Here is a 16,115-nt window from a genome sequence, read left to right as displayed (position 1 = left end):
ACAAGAAGAAAATTCTCGGATCAGTCCTAGCCGAGAGCAAGAAGAAACTTCTCGGACCAGTCCTAGCCGAGAAGGAGCCTCTCGGATCAGTCCTAGCCGAGAGCAAGAAGAAACTTTTCGGATCAGTCCTAGCCGAGAAGGAGCCTCTCGGATCAGTCCTAGCCGAGAGCAAGAAGAAACTTCTCGGATCAGTCCTAGCCGAGAAGGAGCCTCTCGGATTAGTCATAGTCGAGAGCAAGAAGAAACTTCTCGGACCAGTCCTAGCCGAGAAGGAGCCTCTCGGATCAGTCCTAGCCGAGAGCAAGAAGAAAACTCTCGGATCAGTCCTAGCCGAGAGCAAGAAGAAACTCTCGGATCAGTCCTAGCCGAGAGCAAGAGTAATGGGGGGTAAGATTTAACCCTCAGGTTTTGCAGGTTAGCAGGTTTTCAGAAGGAGACAAAGATCGGGTTTCCTTAGATATGGAATTCCCATTATTCAAGCAAGCTTCGGATAAGGGAATTGGGGGGTAACTGTTGGGGATAAATCCCACTCAACCAAATCCAAAGAGGAGATTCAAAAGTCAAATAAGGTCCAAACAGATAAGAATAATGATCAGATAAGAATAATGATCATATCAGAAGTCTAATAAGATATCAGATCAGAAGTCTAAGAAGATATCAAATTGGAAGTCTATGAAGATATCCAATTATAAGTCTAATAAAGGATTAAAGTCCAATTAGAACTCTGACAGCAGTTCTAGATCAACAAGGAGCAAGAGTCCTAATCCAGGTTTGACTCCACCTCTATGCCTATAAATAAGCTCATACCCTAGGTATAAACTAAGTCTCAATTTTTATGCATAGAGCATTATTTCTCTCACAGAAGCTAACTTAGGCATCGGAGCGGGACCCCCGGAAGGATCCCTAGGTTTTGTTGTTTTGCAGAGTTATTAAGAAGCGTGAAGAACATCAAAGGAACGTGCAGATTCACACCATACCGGAAACTGTACCAACAATGTTAGTTGTTCATAGTCTATACAAGAGGAACCAAGACTGTAAGAAAGGGAATGAAAAAGAAATGTACAAAAAATAGTTCATTGGGAGAGATTTGTTGTTCTCGAATCAGGTCGGAGACAATTGAGCTTCTTGAATTGCCCATCATCTTTTACAATCCATCTATTTCATTTCAATTACAATCATTCATCCATCCATCCATTTACCCATATAGATCATTCATATATCCAAATAACAATCATTTTTTAAAAAAAAAAAAACCTTGACCCACGGCTATGCGATATGGATTTTTTCACTTCTTTTTTTTTAAAAAAATAAATAAACAAATAAATGGGGTATTTTGGTCATTGTTGCTTCATCCGCTAGGATTTAACAAAAATTTATAACGGATAAGGTTAATGAAAGGGGTTGAAGATTAGAACCCACACTACAAATTTTTAAAGTTTACAAGAGAGATTAAAAATCACGTGAAGGCTTAGGGGATAAGTAAAGTTCGTTACTACATAGTAAATATGTTGTCACGTCTTTAAAAATTTTAAATGACGTGACATTATATATACTACTAGACACAACAAAACAAAATCTAAATCATCAAATGGATCATCTCCATCTTTGAGAAATGCTCACTAATAGGCCTTTCTAATGTTTGCTATGTGATAATGTGGAGAGAGGATCCAATTTCTCAAACCTATAATAGGACATGGGGAAAAAAAAAATTATGCATTAGCTGATCTAATTTGTAAACGTTTTTTTGATGTTCGAATGGATAGCTCCAACGAAATTGAAACTTGGCCATGTTGAACTTAACAGCATAATCTAATATATCCAAATTTTTACAATTGTAAATATGCATTTTTATTATACTAACCACAAACTGTATCCCACAAAGGATTTGCTGCATGAAGCAACAAAATCAACTTGAACCAAAGCAAGTCGTCAGTGTACAATGCACAGAGAGGTTTTCCTCATTCCAATAGAAAAAATATCTCCAAATACATTCAGACACCAATCGCTACCAAAACTGCAATGGAAGAAGTAACACAAACAAATCAAACAAAATACTTGACCATCTGAATTTCTTTCTGCTTGAAACCACATTTCTCATAAAACGCTCTATTCTCCAAACTGCAGTCAAGAATCACCTTATAACACCCCATCAAACAAGCATGATCCATGAGGAACGCAATGATTTTCTTGCCTAATTGCATTCCTCGAGCATTGGTGTCAACCACAACATCTTCAATGTGCCCAACTTTGCCACAATTCCTCAAAAATTTATTCTCAATGAACACGCTCCCTGTTGCAATAATCTTACCAGAACATTCGTCTTCAATAACACAAATCACGTGGTGATCTCCAAGGGAGCTGATCTCTTGAAATCGATCTTCAAAATCCTTGTCAGATACAGAGTCACAAACAGTTAGTTGCCGCAATAGCTCTATGAAACCCTTGCTTTTGTCTGAGATCTGTAATCTACGGACTTGAAACTTCGGTTCTTCGCTGGACAAGTCACCGGCCTGCATCTTTTCCAAGTGGGACTTTAGGATTGCCTTAAGATCTGGAAACATTCATTTCGATAAACAAGGAGAAAGCATCAAATCTCTGAAGAGTTATCTGTATTGCTTTTTGAAGCACAATACAGTACTTGGTTATAGTTTTCTATGCTTTCTAATCAGCTGCACAGCATGAGCAAGCCTGCTAAAATCAAGTTACAGAAAGAAGGCCAAGCCTCTCCTGTTTATAGCTTAGCCTCGGTTGGTTTGTGAAAAATAAAGTTAAGCAATGGCTTAAAAACTCAAATAACAACAAAATTTATATTTTCGAAAGGAGGGGATAACTCTATCAACAAATATCTATGTTAAGCTCTAGCTCTTTTAAGTTCTTTCATACTTGATGCTAGCATGGAGAGCAAAGCTAATGCCCCCCTTCTGAAAGAATACGTGTAGCTGATGCATTAGCAGTTTAGCACCATCACGATGCATTTAAACAGAGAAAATAACAGCAAATCTAGAACACTAGTAGGACTGCATTCACAAATATCTCCAGGTAGGGTTTCCAGCAAAATTTGTTTTCGAAGAAACCTGCTAAGGATATGAACCAATTACTAGAATGGTAACACAATTGAATTACTGCTTGGTAGGCTGCACAACATTCCATCAACAAATCAAATTTTCCATCTCCTTCAGATGGTATGCAATAGTAAAATTTATCATCAAGACACTTTCACATTTTCTTGGTCAAGATTATTCATACATCATGTGTTCATTTTGTAGGCTAGTTTGAGGAACCAAGGAAGTGTATGATTTCTCAAAAAATAAGCAAACAACATAAATTGAAACTTTTAATTCTTTTTCTTTTTCTTTCACATATATTAAAGCATGTCATCTTCTGAGTATGCTAAGTACCTACAATAACAGTATTCGAGTTCTCTAAAAAAATAAGATAACATTGTTAAAATATCAGCATCCATAGTATCCATAGAGAAGGTCTCAAGGTCCCCTTGCCAATATTACAAAAATATATAGGGTGATATATCGATTTTACTAGCTGATATTGGGAAGTATCAGAATTTTTTCAGAAAATACTTGGAATAATAAAATATTTAAACATCGGTTGCCACGAAAATTATCGGCCGATATCTCGGATTTCTGCGAGTTATTGCTTTTGTGGGACTCCTCCAATATCATTGATATTCTCAAAATTTAAAACACTGACCAACTAGAACAAGAAACATTCATGTTATTGTATTGATATTCAATACAATAGTGTCTAGGCTTTAAGCTGGTTCAGACTTTCTCCTAAACAACAAACTTCAATTCGTGAAACATGCATTTCATTCAAATCTAAAAGAAATGGGTTCAGTAATATATAAGGGTGACCTGAAAAATAACTAACAAATTCTTTTTCACCTATTGGAATAGATCGTACAATAGCTCAAGTGTTTGCCTTTGTATTCTGTTTCAGTGATCTGACAATGAAGTACCATCTACACGGTTTTGGATACTGGTTTCAAATTGGGTTCATCACTTCCTCATGACGATAACGAAAACAAGCATTAAAAGAATAAGAATTTCACAATTAGATAAGATTGGCATGAGTAAGATTGGGGAATTTTACCTTTACCTCTCAGCTATGGCCTATGGGACCGAGTGGAATCTACAAAGAGGAAGTACAACTGTTCGACAAAATGACTGAGAGACTCTCGGAGGAGTCTGTGATTAATGAGAACGTTGGGACTAAAGAGACAAAACAAAGAAGAACGACAGGCAGTTTAGTGGGGAGAACAACATGATGACATGGGCCAAGTACACGTGGACGTGGGAGTATGGCTTTGGACAGATTGGCACAAGCCCATTTCTGTGAAAGAGCAAGAGAGACGTCAGGCCGGAATCAGTAAGCACCGAAGGACCCAGAAACGCAAAGCTAGAGAAAGAGAATATGGGTTTGGCGCTCTGAGAAAGAGAAGGTGACAGACAGACACAGAGAGAGAGAGAGAGAGAGAGAGAGAGAGAGAGAGAGAGATGGTGAGATCGGCGATTAAGCGCTTGGCGCCGTACCTAGCAGGCCGAATCCGAGAGAACCAGAGGCTTCTAAGCTCCGTTTCTTCGTCTTCTGTTCTTCACGAAGACCCTCCATCTTCTTCTTATTCATCTCCGTCTCCGTCTCCGTCTCCGTCTCCTTCCCTCGATGCCCTTCAATTGACTGAAAATTGCGTCCGGGTACTCGCTCTCTCTCTCGCTTTATTCCATTTTCTTTGTTATTTCGCAAGGTTCGATTTGGTTCTTTTTTCTTTTATCAAGGATTTTTTTTTTTTTTTTCAATTTTCTGTATTGTTATATTGGGTCTTTCAGTTTTGCATCTTTGTGGGGCTTCTCTGTTTTATGGTTATTGAATGGCTCACCAAAACTGAGGAAAAAGAAATGAAATTTCCTGAAACTTTGGAGTTTTTGGTGAGGAATAGAATGAGGATTTTTTCTGTGTTCAGAGAGATTAATGAAACCCAGAAGACTTGTTCTATAGAATCATCAAAAATGAAATTCCTATTATGTTGATATCCATGTTCTTTTTCTTTTCTCTCCATTTTTTTGGATAAAAATGTTCTGGGTTTTCCGTAGTTGAAGTCACAAAGTTGATGCCTTTAGTTATTCAATTGTGGGTCGCTGTTGCAGAGAATGAAAGAGCTGCAAGCTGGTGAGGCATCGGATGATGAAAAGATGCTTCGGTTGACTGTGGAAACTGGTGGATGTTCCGGGTTCCAATATGTTTTCGATCTGGATGGCAAAACCAACTCAGATGACAGGTATAGATGCACATTTGTGTGTGTGTGTGTGTGTTTGCTCACCTGTTTCTGTTCTAAATGAAAACTAAGCATTAAAATGTACTCATTTTTGTTAACACTTGGCTTCAATTTTTTTAGGGTTTTTGAGCAGGAAGGAGTTAAAGTGGTGGTCGATAATATTTCATATGATTTTGTAAAAGGGGCAACCGTTGATTATGTTGAGGAGCTGATTCGTGCGGCTTTCATGGTAAGCCAATTTAACTTGTTGGGTTTGTGTGTGGTTTATTGTTTTTATGATATACAAAATTGGGCATACACATCGCGTGTAATTTGTTTTCCCAACATGGCAACTCATTGTTAAGTGAGTTGTTATGCTTATTGATCAACTAATAAGCATAACAAGGGAGGACTAACATTTTCAGAAAAATATCTTTGTTAAGTGATACCTGTCATATTATCTATGTAAATCCTTAACGTATAATGACTTTGAGGCACAATTTGGAACCTTGTACAAGATAAACTTGATCCATGATAGTGTAAACATGTTATAACATCACATATAATCATCAAGACTACTTTATAGATGTTGTAACTTAACTCAAGTAGGCGTTTATCCTATTAAAATTGGGGTCATGTCTATAGATGCCAGTCTAACTTGACACTTTACTTCCTGTGTTAGGGCCTAGGTGGGCTGTAGCAGCCAAAACACAACTAAGAAATGTAAACAAGGTCCACATTGCAGAGGTTGATGCCAACCTTCATGTCCTTTAGATGTCTGGTCATCATCGTTGTTGTTTTACGGCTATTTTCTGCTTTTGACTAGATTTCAGGCACCCAAGTTGTGTCTTAATTTGGTCAAAGAAGAAAATTAAGTGCTCTAATTTGACATGGTTCATTATGCTTGTCCATGTTTACCTTAAGGTGCTCTTTACGTGTCAGATTCCAGAAATTCAAGCATCATCATCATGCAGTACACAAATTTTTTGTAGTTTTATTTCTAGACTTTGCTAAGCTCTATTTATGAATTTTGTAAGTGAGTAAATTGATACACTAAAAGACCTATTGAAATGAAAAGGTTCCAATATATTTTCATTTTTCCATATAATTTTAAGGTACATACTCTTCTCTTTCAATAGAATGGTGCAAAATTTTGAGCTTTCAGCACAATGGAACCATTTTAAGAAACCATAAGATTAGGGCATTTGGTTTGAAAGGGAACAAGGTTCAAGGTCCATAGGCTCGACTGTATTTCTGTTATTTAGATATGCTAATGACCATGCTTGGGGATTACTTACACTAACATAAAATTTGCATTTTATTTCTTTGTTTCTTAGAGCATATCTAGCAAAATAGCCAAATGGCTCATAATAGTCAGATTTAACTATTATGAGCCATTTTTTGTCTCCAACAGAATAAGAAAAATAACATTTTTCTTTTCTTCTTGTATGAACAGCAAATAGGCTCTTTAGCCTATTCACTGTTCACACTAGATTTATTTTTTTAATCTTCTCTCTCTCTCTCTCTCTCTCTCCCCCTTCATGGAAGACAGTCTCTGCAACACAACCCCTTTGCTCTTCCCAATCCAAGCCCACTTGCCTCTGATTTTTAGATCTCCCCACCTTCACGACAGATATGTTCGTGATCCACAACCCATTTGCTCTTTGCAGCTGATTACTTCTCAGCCAGGGCTCTTCAGAGAATCTAAAGAGAGGATTCTACTTGCTGTCTGTCAACTTCGTGAACATGTCCATGTTCTTGGCCATTGCTATGGCTGTGAGTTCCTTCGAAAAAGCCTGGGCTTTTATATTCATGATGCCTGAAGAGTGAAGCGTTGCAAGGAGGAAATGGTTGCTTCGAACAGGGCTAGTTTTAAGTAGGAATGAGTGCGTGGCTGAGAGAAGAATGATGACGATAGAAAACCAATGAGGATATCAGAGCAAGGAGTGGATTGCATGTGAGCTGTGTGGGTAAAATCGCTAAGTTTTATTGATTGAGCAAGAGAGTGGCTGATGGATCATCTGAATGGTGCAATGGGGGCTAGTAACTTGTGGTGAGAGGGAGAGGGACAGAAAGACCGAAGACTTGAGAGAGAAAATAAAACAATAAAAAATAATTGAAAATAATATTTAAATAAAATAGATAGTAGAATAGAGAATATGTTTGAGTGTATATTGAAAAAACAATAGCTAAAGTAGAAATTTGTACTTTTTCGGTAGCTATTTTAGCAACTACTGCTGAAGATGCTCTTAGTGATGATTTTTGTATGGTCATATGGTATCATCAAAATATCTTATTTGTAGTAGGTGATGCAGCTTTGGCTAAGTTCTGGTGTTATGTGCAGGTGACAGAAAATCCAAGTGCAGTGGGCGGGTGCAGTTGTAAAAGTTCTTTCATGGTTAAACAGTAGCGTCGTTGCAAGTACCTTCCCCCCTCCCCCGTCTTCCGGCACAGCGAAGAGGTCATTCGAGTTTAGCCCTAATTGGTCATTACTTCATATAATTTTTTTTTCTTCCCAATAACAACCATTTGAGCAAACTGACCATCTTTGTATAATGTCATTGGATGTAAGAGAGCAACTTGTAACCACAAATCTGTCATTTAGCTCCTCTTGTAATTTTTCATCTTTGATGGCTTATATTATGCATTTCCAACACCGATTTTTATTAGCTTGTAGCTCTTACAGCCTCTTGATGATTGTTGGCTTGTGGCAACTAGCAAGCTACAATGCTACATAAGCATGTATTGCTGTAGATTCTGGAGATAGATGTAAAAATGGTTTGGATGGCACCTGATGTTTGCTATAAATCAGATTACTTACATTTTAAAAGGGATTTGAGCAATCGATATGATTCAAAAGCGAAGATGGTAAAAATTGATCCTCCTCATACAAAGGAAGCACCTTGAATAGCTTTAGAGCTGCAACCAAAAAGAGACACTGGGATGTCCACGAGGCCATTTTGATTCCAATGGAGATCAGTTTAAGCAAAAGGAACAATTAACATTCGCTGCCTGCGGGCATAGCAGTTTCTTTTTTCCATTGAAAGGCCTACCCCGATTTATAAAAGCACCGAAACTCGGTCTTTTGGAGTAGCTTATAGTAGAAAAAGTTGAAGCACAATCATGTGCATGGGCTAATAACGGGTAATACCGTTTTAGCCGCGCATAGAATCAATCCTCAGGCCAGTATCATCAATAAGATAGAATGAGAAAGGCAAAAATATTTTCTTTAATCAACCACCAATAACATCAACCTAAAACAACATTATCAGCATTAACTAAACTCTGAAGCCAAAGAATCCAAAAAGGAAAACAAAAAAACCATCAACAGCATTCCTCAACGATGTCTTGCTAACATAACATTCATAAGACATTTTGCTCATCTCATAAAACAGAGAAACGAACTCAATAGAGCCTGATTGCCGATCCCATGGTACTCTTCAGATTCAAGCACCTCACCTATTTGCACACCAAATGCACAAAATCAGTTACGACTGAAAAGTAAGAAGATAATACACAAATGATAATTAATATATGTAAAACTTACATTTTGCCAATTTTTCTTCAACAATGAAACAAGGAAATTGACACTCATTTGCACGTTCTGGAAGAGCTGCTTTTCCTCCATACTGCAATTCCCCACAGCAACGCCCATACAAAGAACCTTCTTAAGTTGAAACTTCACCATTGCTTTTGTTTCATTAACCTTTGACTCCAGGGTTTCCTGATGAGTCACCAGTGTAGGAAACTTACCTGCAGTTACATCCTTTGATGTTATAAGAAAGATACTGAAGAATATATATATATATATATATATTAATTATATTAATATGATGAATCACACGAAGTTGGGGGCCAACAAAACGAAAATCCTACAAAATGCGAATCACTAATCAAAATTCCAAATACCTGAGCATTTCCAAATTTTCAAAATATCAACCAGAGTACTAATAAAGGAAAAAGAAGAAAGCAATTACGGGTAAGTTCAACAGTTGTTTTAGAACTACCCAAAAAAATGGCTAGGTTGACAACAAGACGATACAGCCCCTTGATTTAATGCTTGCAAATAACAGATCAAGTTCCACACTTTGTACAATTAAAAGACTCGCAATCACAATCAACTCAAACACATAAGAAGCCATCATGCTTCTTAATTACCAATATTAAGAAGATGAAACTTCCATCTGCTACTATTGTTGCTACAGGGAAATGTCTAGCAATCCTCATTCCGAAAACCAATATAGCTCGGACAGATAAACCAGCAAATAACCTTTGGTATATATCAATGTCAAACAAAGACCAACTCTTACACTGTCAAGACCTAATTGGAAAATTCTAAAGCTAAAAGAGCTCATACCACAACCAAAAACTGAACCTTACCCTAACGTTTTAATACCAAAAAGAGTAAAATCAGCTAAAATATACAAGCCACTTGCCTGCCTTGTTAAGACCAGGGCCCAAAAGGCGAGGAATCTGCTTAATGATAGCTTCAGATGCTAAAAAGGCATGGTACTTCTTGGCCAGCTTCTTGACCAACTTCTTGTTCTTGTTGAGTTTTTTCAACCCCTCCACATCCATATACTCCAATCCTATCTTCTCAGCCTGCGGTAAAAGATAACCAAAACAATTGAAAAATCATTAAGCTTTCCAGTACAAGCAACCGCAGTTGTATATATATGTCATTAAATCGTAAAATTGCACTTCAATTTGTATCTTCTGAGACATGAACACACATAATATGCAACAATGAACACAAATAATACGCAACAATAACCTAGATGTCAATCAAAGCGCTTAATAAATGACACCACCACATAAGGGGCTAAGAAAATATAGCTAAAACCTAAATGCGATAAAGAATCCATAAAAGAACAATACAGGCATAAATGTCAATTCAAGCGTACACACGCAATTACAATAATACAATTAAACACGTTTTTACACGCATCTCACAGTTGATTTAACTAAAACATGATCTCTTATAGCATTCATAGAATACAATAAAGAAATTGGAGTACAATATAAAACCTCATACAGAAGTAATCTATGAATGAATGAGTGAACGAGATTGGGTCACCTCTTCGACGTGCTGAGCGTCACCAAGCATGCAGACCTTCATCTTAGGTCGAGGGATGTGGGGGAGCCTCACGGAGCCACTGAATCGCTTGTCCTTCTGGGGATCGTAGTTCTTCAACCCGATTTGAAGTTCCACGGTCTCAGTGAACTTACGATTCTTCTCCTTCGCGCTGTTCAACACCTGGGAGATCACCTCCCTAAGCGTATCGCTCTGAAGCTTACTGTTCACAATAACACAAAGAACAAATAAAGATAAGAATAAAACACTGCGATAATCAAACAAAATTGTTAGATTCATTTTGGAGAAGTTACCTCATGGGTAGAGCTTTGCCGTTTCAGGTGCTTCTCCAATGGCTACTCTGCAATAGAGATAATCAAACAAAACAAGATTATTTAGAGAACTAATTGAGGAGATCTGAGATATTTAGGCCTTTGGGAGTTGGGGAAGAATCAGAAACCCTAGAACTTGTGGGAGAGGCGTATACCTTAGAGAGAGGCTTCGGAGGCTGCGTTGAGCGATAGCAGGGGATAGAAATGGATGGGAAGTTATAACGAAAACCCTAGCGACGTTATGTTTTTTTTTTTTTTTTTTTCTTTTAACAAAATAAAAATAAAAAAGAAAACCTAACCACGTGTTGTGGGTTGAAGTCACGTGCTTTTGAGTCGCAGATTTTATTTTTTCTTTTCTATATATTGGCTATAATGGTTGCTTGATAAGCATCAATACAAACAACGATAAGGCCTCGTTTAGCACGCGAGATGTGTATTTCATTAAAAAGTAAATAGTTATTATTGAAAATAAAGAATGGTAAAATGAAATAGTTATTTTAATTTTTTTTAGTTTGGTGACAACATATATATCACAATTGAAATTAAACCTAAATTACTTTAAAAACTTACATAATTTCTTATTTTTCTAAAAAAAACTCCAATCTTTTTTTTAAAAAAAAAAAATGAATATGTTCAATCTGTGGGTGGAGATCTAACGAGTTCCTTATTTTTTCTTTTTTCTTTTTTTTTTTTTTAAAAAAAAGTTAGTTTGGAAAAATTAAAGAAAAATATAGTTTTTTTTAAAAAAAAAAGTTGTCTATTATCTCATGAATAGCTAATCCTTATAATATATCATTACCAAATAAATGAATTACAATTTCAATAGAATAACTATTTCATTCCAAATACCTATTATGCGAACCACACAGGCCTTAGGTTGTGAATTGTTGACATCTTAAGCTGCTTATAATAGATGGGCCATATAGCTTGTTCTCTCTTATAAATTGTATGTAGTATATCTCAATCCAATAGTCATTCAGTGACGTTGATTTTTATTTTCATGCTGGGTAAGTACCTCCTTTAGGGTACGGATGTATAAGTGGGACGGTTATTAATCGCTAACTATATATATATATATATATATACTCTTTTTCTTCTTCTTTTTTACTTTGGCGTTTAAAAGAAAATGAGTTTTGAATTTTTATAAAAAATGGTTACGAGTTAATAACCAACCTTGAATAACACTACGTAACCGCTAATCAACCTAGTGGTTACAATTATTTAAAAAAGAATAATCGCATAAATTGGTTGCATAAAGAAATAATCACAATCGCTTGTACACTCCTTTTTCGGGTAAATGGAAAAGGGTGACTATCATTTTAAAATTTTGAAGTATTTTATTAAAGACCATCTTCTCAAATTTTAACCATTGTTTTAAAATCAAATGGTTCATATTTTATCAAATATGCATTTGTTGCTGTATTTACTTTTCACAATGCCGCTAAAACACAGTGAGTTGTTAAAAGTAAATATAATAATAAATCTTGATAGGACAAAATCAATCATTCAATTTCACAACGGTGGTTGAGACTTTCATGGCTTAAGCCACTAAAGATTAACAAGTTATGAACTAGTATTTTTCCAAGTTTTATTTTTACTTTTATTACTTTTACTACAACATGGTTGCCATCATAAACCCACAACGTTGAGTTTATGGGATGTGCAAAATGAGAGCAACTCAACTAATTGTGTGTACTTAGAGATTTCGATTATTAAAGAAAAGGGGACACGTATGATTTATGCTCTGATTGTATTGGCGTAAAATATTTTTTGAAAAATAATTTTAGCATTTTTTAGTATTTGATGAGGGCGAAAATAATGAACAACGAAAATCATTTTCAGTTTGACCGTAAAAGCTTATTTAATTTTTGAAAAATCGTTATTGGGATTTAAAATCTTCATTCTTACACGTACGTTTGTGAGAATCGACCACTGTCGGACATTTGAATTTGTTGGTAGCTCGAATCTACAGCCGAAGGTGCTGGATTTTGGTATTTGATTGTTAGAATCCGGCGGCACTCGCCGGATTCCAGCGATGGTCGACCACCGGAATTCGGCCGATGACAAAATTCGGCAACATCCTGTGGCCGTCACCTGATTCCGACAGGCCGAAATTTGGCCAAACTGGCCAGTGTCCGGCCGAATCTGGCCAAACAGACAGGAATCTAGCCAAATCGGCTAGATTCCAATAGTAAAGCCGAAGTTCGACCAATACAGCCATATTAGGCCTGATTCCGACCAGTACTGCTGGAATATAGCTTGTTGAAATCCAGCAACGACGACCGAACGTTGCCAAATTCTAGGGGCTGTCACCGAATTCCGTTTTTCGCGGTTGAGATTTTTCCGTACATGCCAAACATCAAAAAATATTTTTGAAAAAATTATTTTTCCAAAAAAATAATTTCGTCAAAAATATTTTACAGCGAAATTCATTTTATATCGAAACAAACGTAGCATTAGAACCAAAAAGTTCCAATTAACTTATAATCATAAATTTGAATTCTTTTTCTTTCTTTCCTTTTCAACAGTAGGATTTTGAGTGCGTAACAGTTATTTATTATATGTAAATCAAAGCACCTAGATGGTTCTTGATTTAAGTTCAGAGAGCAACATAGCCACACGCTAAAAACAAAACGAGCAACATATCCATATATACAGAGGGCTCAACACATCTTCCTCAATTTCACAGCAAAATCATGGATCATTATCCTATTAAATTTGGATGTGCCTTTACCCCCATCAAATTATGTGTATTTTATGAGTAAAACCAACAGCCAGAAAACGAATATGGAGATAACCTGATTAGAAACTCTGAAAGTTAACTGAAGAACACAATGTTCAGAGATGAATCAAGTAGTCATACAGAATTTATACCGATTTAAGACTTCCAAACAGCGTGGATGAATGAACCCATGCTTGGAAAATGTCTTGGAAAATGTCTGATGCACACAAGCATACAAACACTTATTGCAAACATGCACAATGCTATCTAGTACATAAATGCTTCAAACTTTCCAAAAGTATTGAACTTCAAAATCACCAAGGAGAGAACAATTCATTCTTCTGATTGTCTTTGCCCCAAGCCTGGAATGTCTTCGTAACGTTTCTGCAGCAAGACAAGAACATTATCATTCAAATTTGGAGATTATCTAGTGAATAGCTTCAACAGAAATTCATAGTTAAAGTTCATAAGGGGGTTATCAATGGTCCTCAAGTAATTTTTCTACTAGCATATATGCAAATGAATACCAAGTAACCTCCAATTGGACAATGACTTTAAACATATTAACATTTCCCTTGGCCAGATTGAAATTTCTAGATTTATTATGGCTCCGTTTCTGTAAGTTATTGTAAGGGGGCAAATGCCATAGAGAAGAACTTACAAATATAGCATGGTTGTTCAGGCTATCAAAGGAATCAGGAGACATTTTATCTAAAACCAAATGCTGGATTTTGAAATACTCCAAAACTAGAGAAGCAAGTTGGCACAAATCTTTTTGCAACAAAGCTTCATCATTACCAAAATCTGCAACTTCTTTCAAATGTATACTTTACGAAGTACGTATTGCAACTGACCAATCTTATAACAAAATGTATCATCAAATTCACATATCAGGGAAAACTTGATTTCTTTCTTTTCCAAACTTAAGTTGCACATGAGTCTATTGATTCTAAAGCTTAAATCATTTCAATCCACTCCCGATAGAATAAGAGAAGAAAGCAATTTGCAAAAACAAGGCTGACTAAAATACTATTTTTTTTTTTTGTTCTTTTCGAAAAGCTGAATAAAATACTGATAAGATTAAGGTAAATCAGAATAAATCTTTTAAGCTTATCAGAAACTAATCCTACGATCATGTAAATTTCAATGATACGATCTGAGTTTGAATTGAATTCAAATCCAAATTCAGATTGGATTATCAACAAAAATTTCATTCTAACCCTCCTAAGTGCAACAAGGACATGAGCATCCACATGTGCGTAAGAAAAAAATCTAATAATTCCATTAAAAACCTCTGGCCGTATGGCAAGAATCGTTCATATAAAGGAATATAAACAAAAAAGAAAAAAAGAAAAAAGAAGCAATTGATAACAATGCAATTGATGCAAAAATGTTCACGCTGTTATTTTGTATAACGGTTTGCATCTAACAGAAACTAAATTAAAACTGCTTGGCTGATTGGGATCATTAGTAACCACAACTCATTCCAAATACTAGAGCTCAACCATAGCAGGTCCAGAAAAAGGCATGATTCCTATGGCACACTGGGGAACATTTTATATAAAATGGCTATATAATGCATCTGACGCACTGTGAAATTCATTCAAGCGTGTAAGAGTAATAAAACAAACAAAAATTAAGGCAAAATATTAACACAATAGATGTCATACCCCAACATTGTTGTATTCCCAGAGCTTATGAACTCCATAATCCACAGCCTGCACCCATTTCAACCAATGCTATAAGAAACCTCTCAATTTTAACAGTAACATAGACAAAGGGGACATTAATTACCCACAAAATTATGCACGAAAATCATTTTAATCCATTTCTTTTAATGCTGCCATCTCAATCAACACAAACAACCAAAAACGATCAATAATTCCCGAAGCTCTATTTGGTTGCTCACAATATGTACGGTATCAAATATTGCAATTTTAAAAGTATAGAAAAATTACTATAAAACAAATCATTCAGCATTCTTTCTTTTGGTTACATTTATAATCCGTGGTCGCACGGCAATCAAAAATAACATAGCCATATAATGGATCTGACCTCACTGCCAGACTTAAATTAAATGTTGACCAGAGCGTGTGATTCAAAAAAAAAAAATCTATCATTTCCTTGACTTTTTCCTCAGATTTTTGGCGACCAAACAGAAAATGATGAAAATAGAAAAAATCAAACAAAATAATATTGCAAAATCGAAGGTGAACAAATTTGTAGCCTTACTCGTTCTCCGAGGAAAGCGCCGGCGATGACGAAGGTGGCGTAGACGGAGGTCCGGCGCATGAACACCTTGTAAATCCCTTCGAAAAACCCTCCGCCGCCGCTTCTTCTAGCCGCTGAATCCATGGCGATTTCGCTGGCTTGCTGTTGTGCCTCTGTCCTCGCTCCTGATCTCGTGCGCTAGGGTTTACAGAGCGCTCTCAGCGTTGAATGGGATGGGATTGGCCGATTGGGAGGTCGATTTTGGAATTGTAAATGGTTTTGGGACGGGTTGGCTTTGAACGGGCCGCAAAGGAGATGGACCGGTCAGTATGCGCATCATATGGGCCAGTCTAATTGGGCTTCGTGTGAAGTGTCAATTTACTATTGGGCCATGAAAATTGTAATTTTATTTTTTTTCAACTATGAATAACAAATTAAGACAGGGTAATCCAGCAAAAAGTACCATAAAAAAATAAAATTAAAAGGAAATGCACCAAATGAATTATG

General features: G+C 36.3%; 4 protein-coding genes across 5 annotated transcripts; 1 reads left to right on the top strand and 3 right to left on the bottom strand.

The window, feature by feature from the left end:
- Positions 1 to 1,790: 1,790 nt before the first annotated feature.
- LOC133872770 (glucosamine 6-phosphate N-acetyltransferase-like) lies at positions 1,791 to 4,340 on the bottom strand. 2 transcript variants are annotated; one of them, XM_062310372.1, is made up of 2 exons: positions 4,117 to 4,340; positions 1,791 to 2,551 (listed from the first exon to the last, which is right to left on the bottom strand). In XM_062310372.1, the coding sequence occupies exon 2, from the start codon at positions 2,514 to 2,516 to the stop codon at positions 2,043 to 2,045; it is 474 nt and encodes a 157-aa protein (XP_062166356.1). In that variant the 5' UTR covers positions 2,517 to 2,551; positions 4,117 to 4,340; the 3' UTR covers positions 1,791 to 2,042. The 2 variants fall into 2 exon arrangements, with proteins under 2 accessions (XP_062166356.1, XP_062166355.1); XM_062310371.1 differs by having other exon boundaries at positions 4,111 to 4,335.
- A 53-nt stretch (positions 4,341 to 4,393) lies between these two features.
- On the top strand, positions 4,394 to 8,059 carry LOC133872769 (iron-sulfur assembly protein IscA-like 2, mitochondrial). The gene is made up of 4 exons (XM_062310370.1): positions 4,394 to 4,712; positions 5,163 to 5,293; positions 5,411 to 5,519; positions 7,614 to 8,059. Exons 1-4 carry the CDS (start codon positions 4,515 to 4,517, stop codon positions 7,677 to 7,679), a joined length of 504 nt encoding a protein of 167 aa, XP_062166354.1. The 5' UTR covers positions 4,394 to 4,514; the 3' UTR covers positions 7,680 to 8,059.
- Positions 8,060 to 8,475: 416 nt separating this feature from the next.
- Positions 8,476 to 10,937, bottom strand: LOC133872768 (large ribosomal subunit protein uL1-like). The gene is made up of 6 exons (XM_062310369.1): positions 10,831 to 10,937; positions 10,658 to 10,704; positions 10,347 to 10,566; positions 9,706 to 9,871; positions 8,817 to 9,022; positions 8,476 to 8,728 (listed from the first exon to the last, which is right to left on the bottom strand). Exons 2-6 carry the CDS (start codon positions 10,660 to 10,662, stop codon positions 8,675 to 8,677), a joined length of 651 nt encoding a protein of 216 aa, XP_062166353.1. The 5' UTR covers positions 10,663 to 10,704; positions 10,831 to 10,937; the 3' UTR covers positions 8,476 to 8,674.
- Positions 10,938 to 13,463: 2,526 nt separating this feature from the next.
- On the bottom strand, positions 13,464 to 15,873 carry LOC133872348 (cytochrome b-c1 complex subunit 9). The gene is made up of 3 exons (XM_062309836.1): positions 15,630 to 15,873; positions 15,068 to 15,115; positions 13,464 to 13,781 (listed from the first exon to the last, which is right to left on the bottom strand). The coding sequence occupies exons 1-3, from the start codon at positions 15,750 to 15,752 to the stop codon at positions 13,731 to 13,733; spliced, it is 222 nt and encodes a 73-aa protein (XP_062165820.1). The 5' UTR covers positions 15,753 to 15,873; the 3' UTR covers positions 13,464 to 13,730.
- Positions 15,874 to 16,115: the final 242 nt, after the last annotated feature.

Source organism: Alnus glutinosa, chromosome 7, assembly GCF_958979055.1.
Source record: "Alnus glutinosa chromosome 7, dhAlnGlut1.1, whole genome shotgun sequence".
NCBI lineage: Eukaryota > Viridiplantae > Streptophyta > Magnoliopsida > Fagales > Betulaceae > Alnus > Alnus glutinosa.
Note: the sequence above shows the minus strand (reverse complement) of the source record. Positions and strands in the feature narration are given on the sequence as shown.

Excerpts from the sequence above, each read along its gene's own strand:
- LOC133872768 (XM_062310369.1), bottom strand. Across the intron at positions 9,023-9,705 it reads CCCTGGTCTTAACAAGGCAG|GTAAGTTTCCTACACTGGTG; the intron begins GCAAGTGGCTTG and ends ATGTAACTGCAG. Across the intron at positions 8,729-8,816 it reads TGAAGAAAAATTGGCAAAAT|GTGAGGTGCTTGAATCTGAA; the intron begins GTAAGTTTTACA and ends GTGTGCAAATAG.
- LOC133872348 (XM_062309836.1), bottom strand. The coding sequence starts at position 15,752 with ATGGATTCAGCGGCTAGAAGAAGCGGCGGCGGAGGGTTTTTCGAAGGG. Across the intron at positions 15,116-15,629 it reads GCGCTTTCCTCGGAGAACGA|GCTGTGGATTATGGAGTTCA; the intron begins GTAAGGCTACAA and ends AAATGGGTGCAG. Across the intron at positions 13,782-15,067 it reads GGGAATACAACAATGTTGGG|AAACGTTACGAAGACATTCC; the intron begins GTATGACATCTA and ends GTCTTGCTGCAG.
- LOC133872769 (XM_062310370.1), top strand. The coding sequence starts at position 4,515 with ATGGTGAGATCGGCGATTAAGCGCTTGGCGCCGTACCTAGCAGGCCGA. Across the intron at positions 4,713-5,162 it reads TGACTGAAAATTGCGTCCGG|AGAATGAAAGAGCTGCAAGC; the intron begins GTACTCGCTCTC and ends TCGCTGTTGCAG. Across the intron at positions 5,520-7,613 it reads TGATTCGTGCGGCTTTCATG|GTGACAGAAAATCCAAGTGC; the intron begins GTAAGCCAATTT and ends TGTTATGTGCAG.
- LOC133872770 (XM_062310372.1), bottom strand. The coding sequence starts at position 2,516 with ATGCAGGCCGGTGACTTGTCCAGCGAAGAACCGAAGTTTCAAGTCCGT.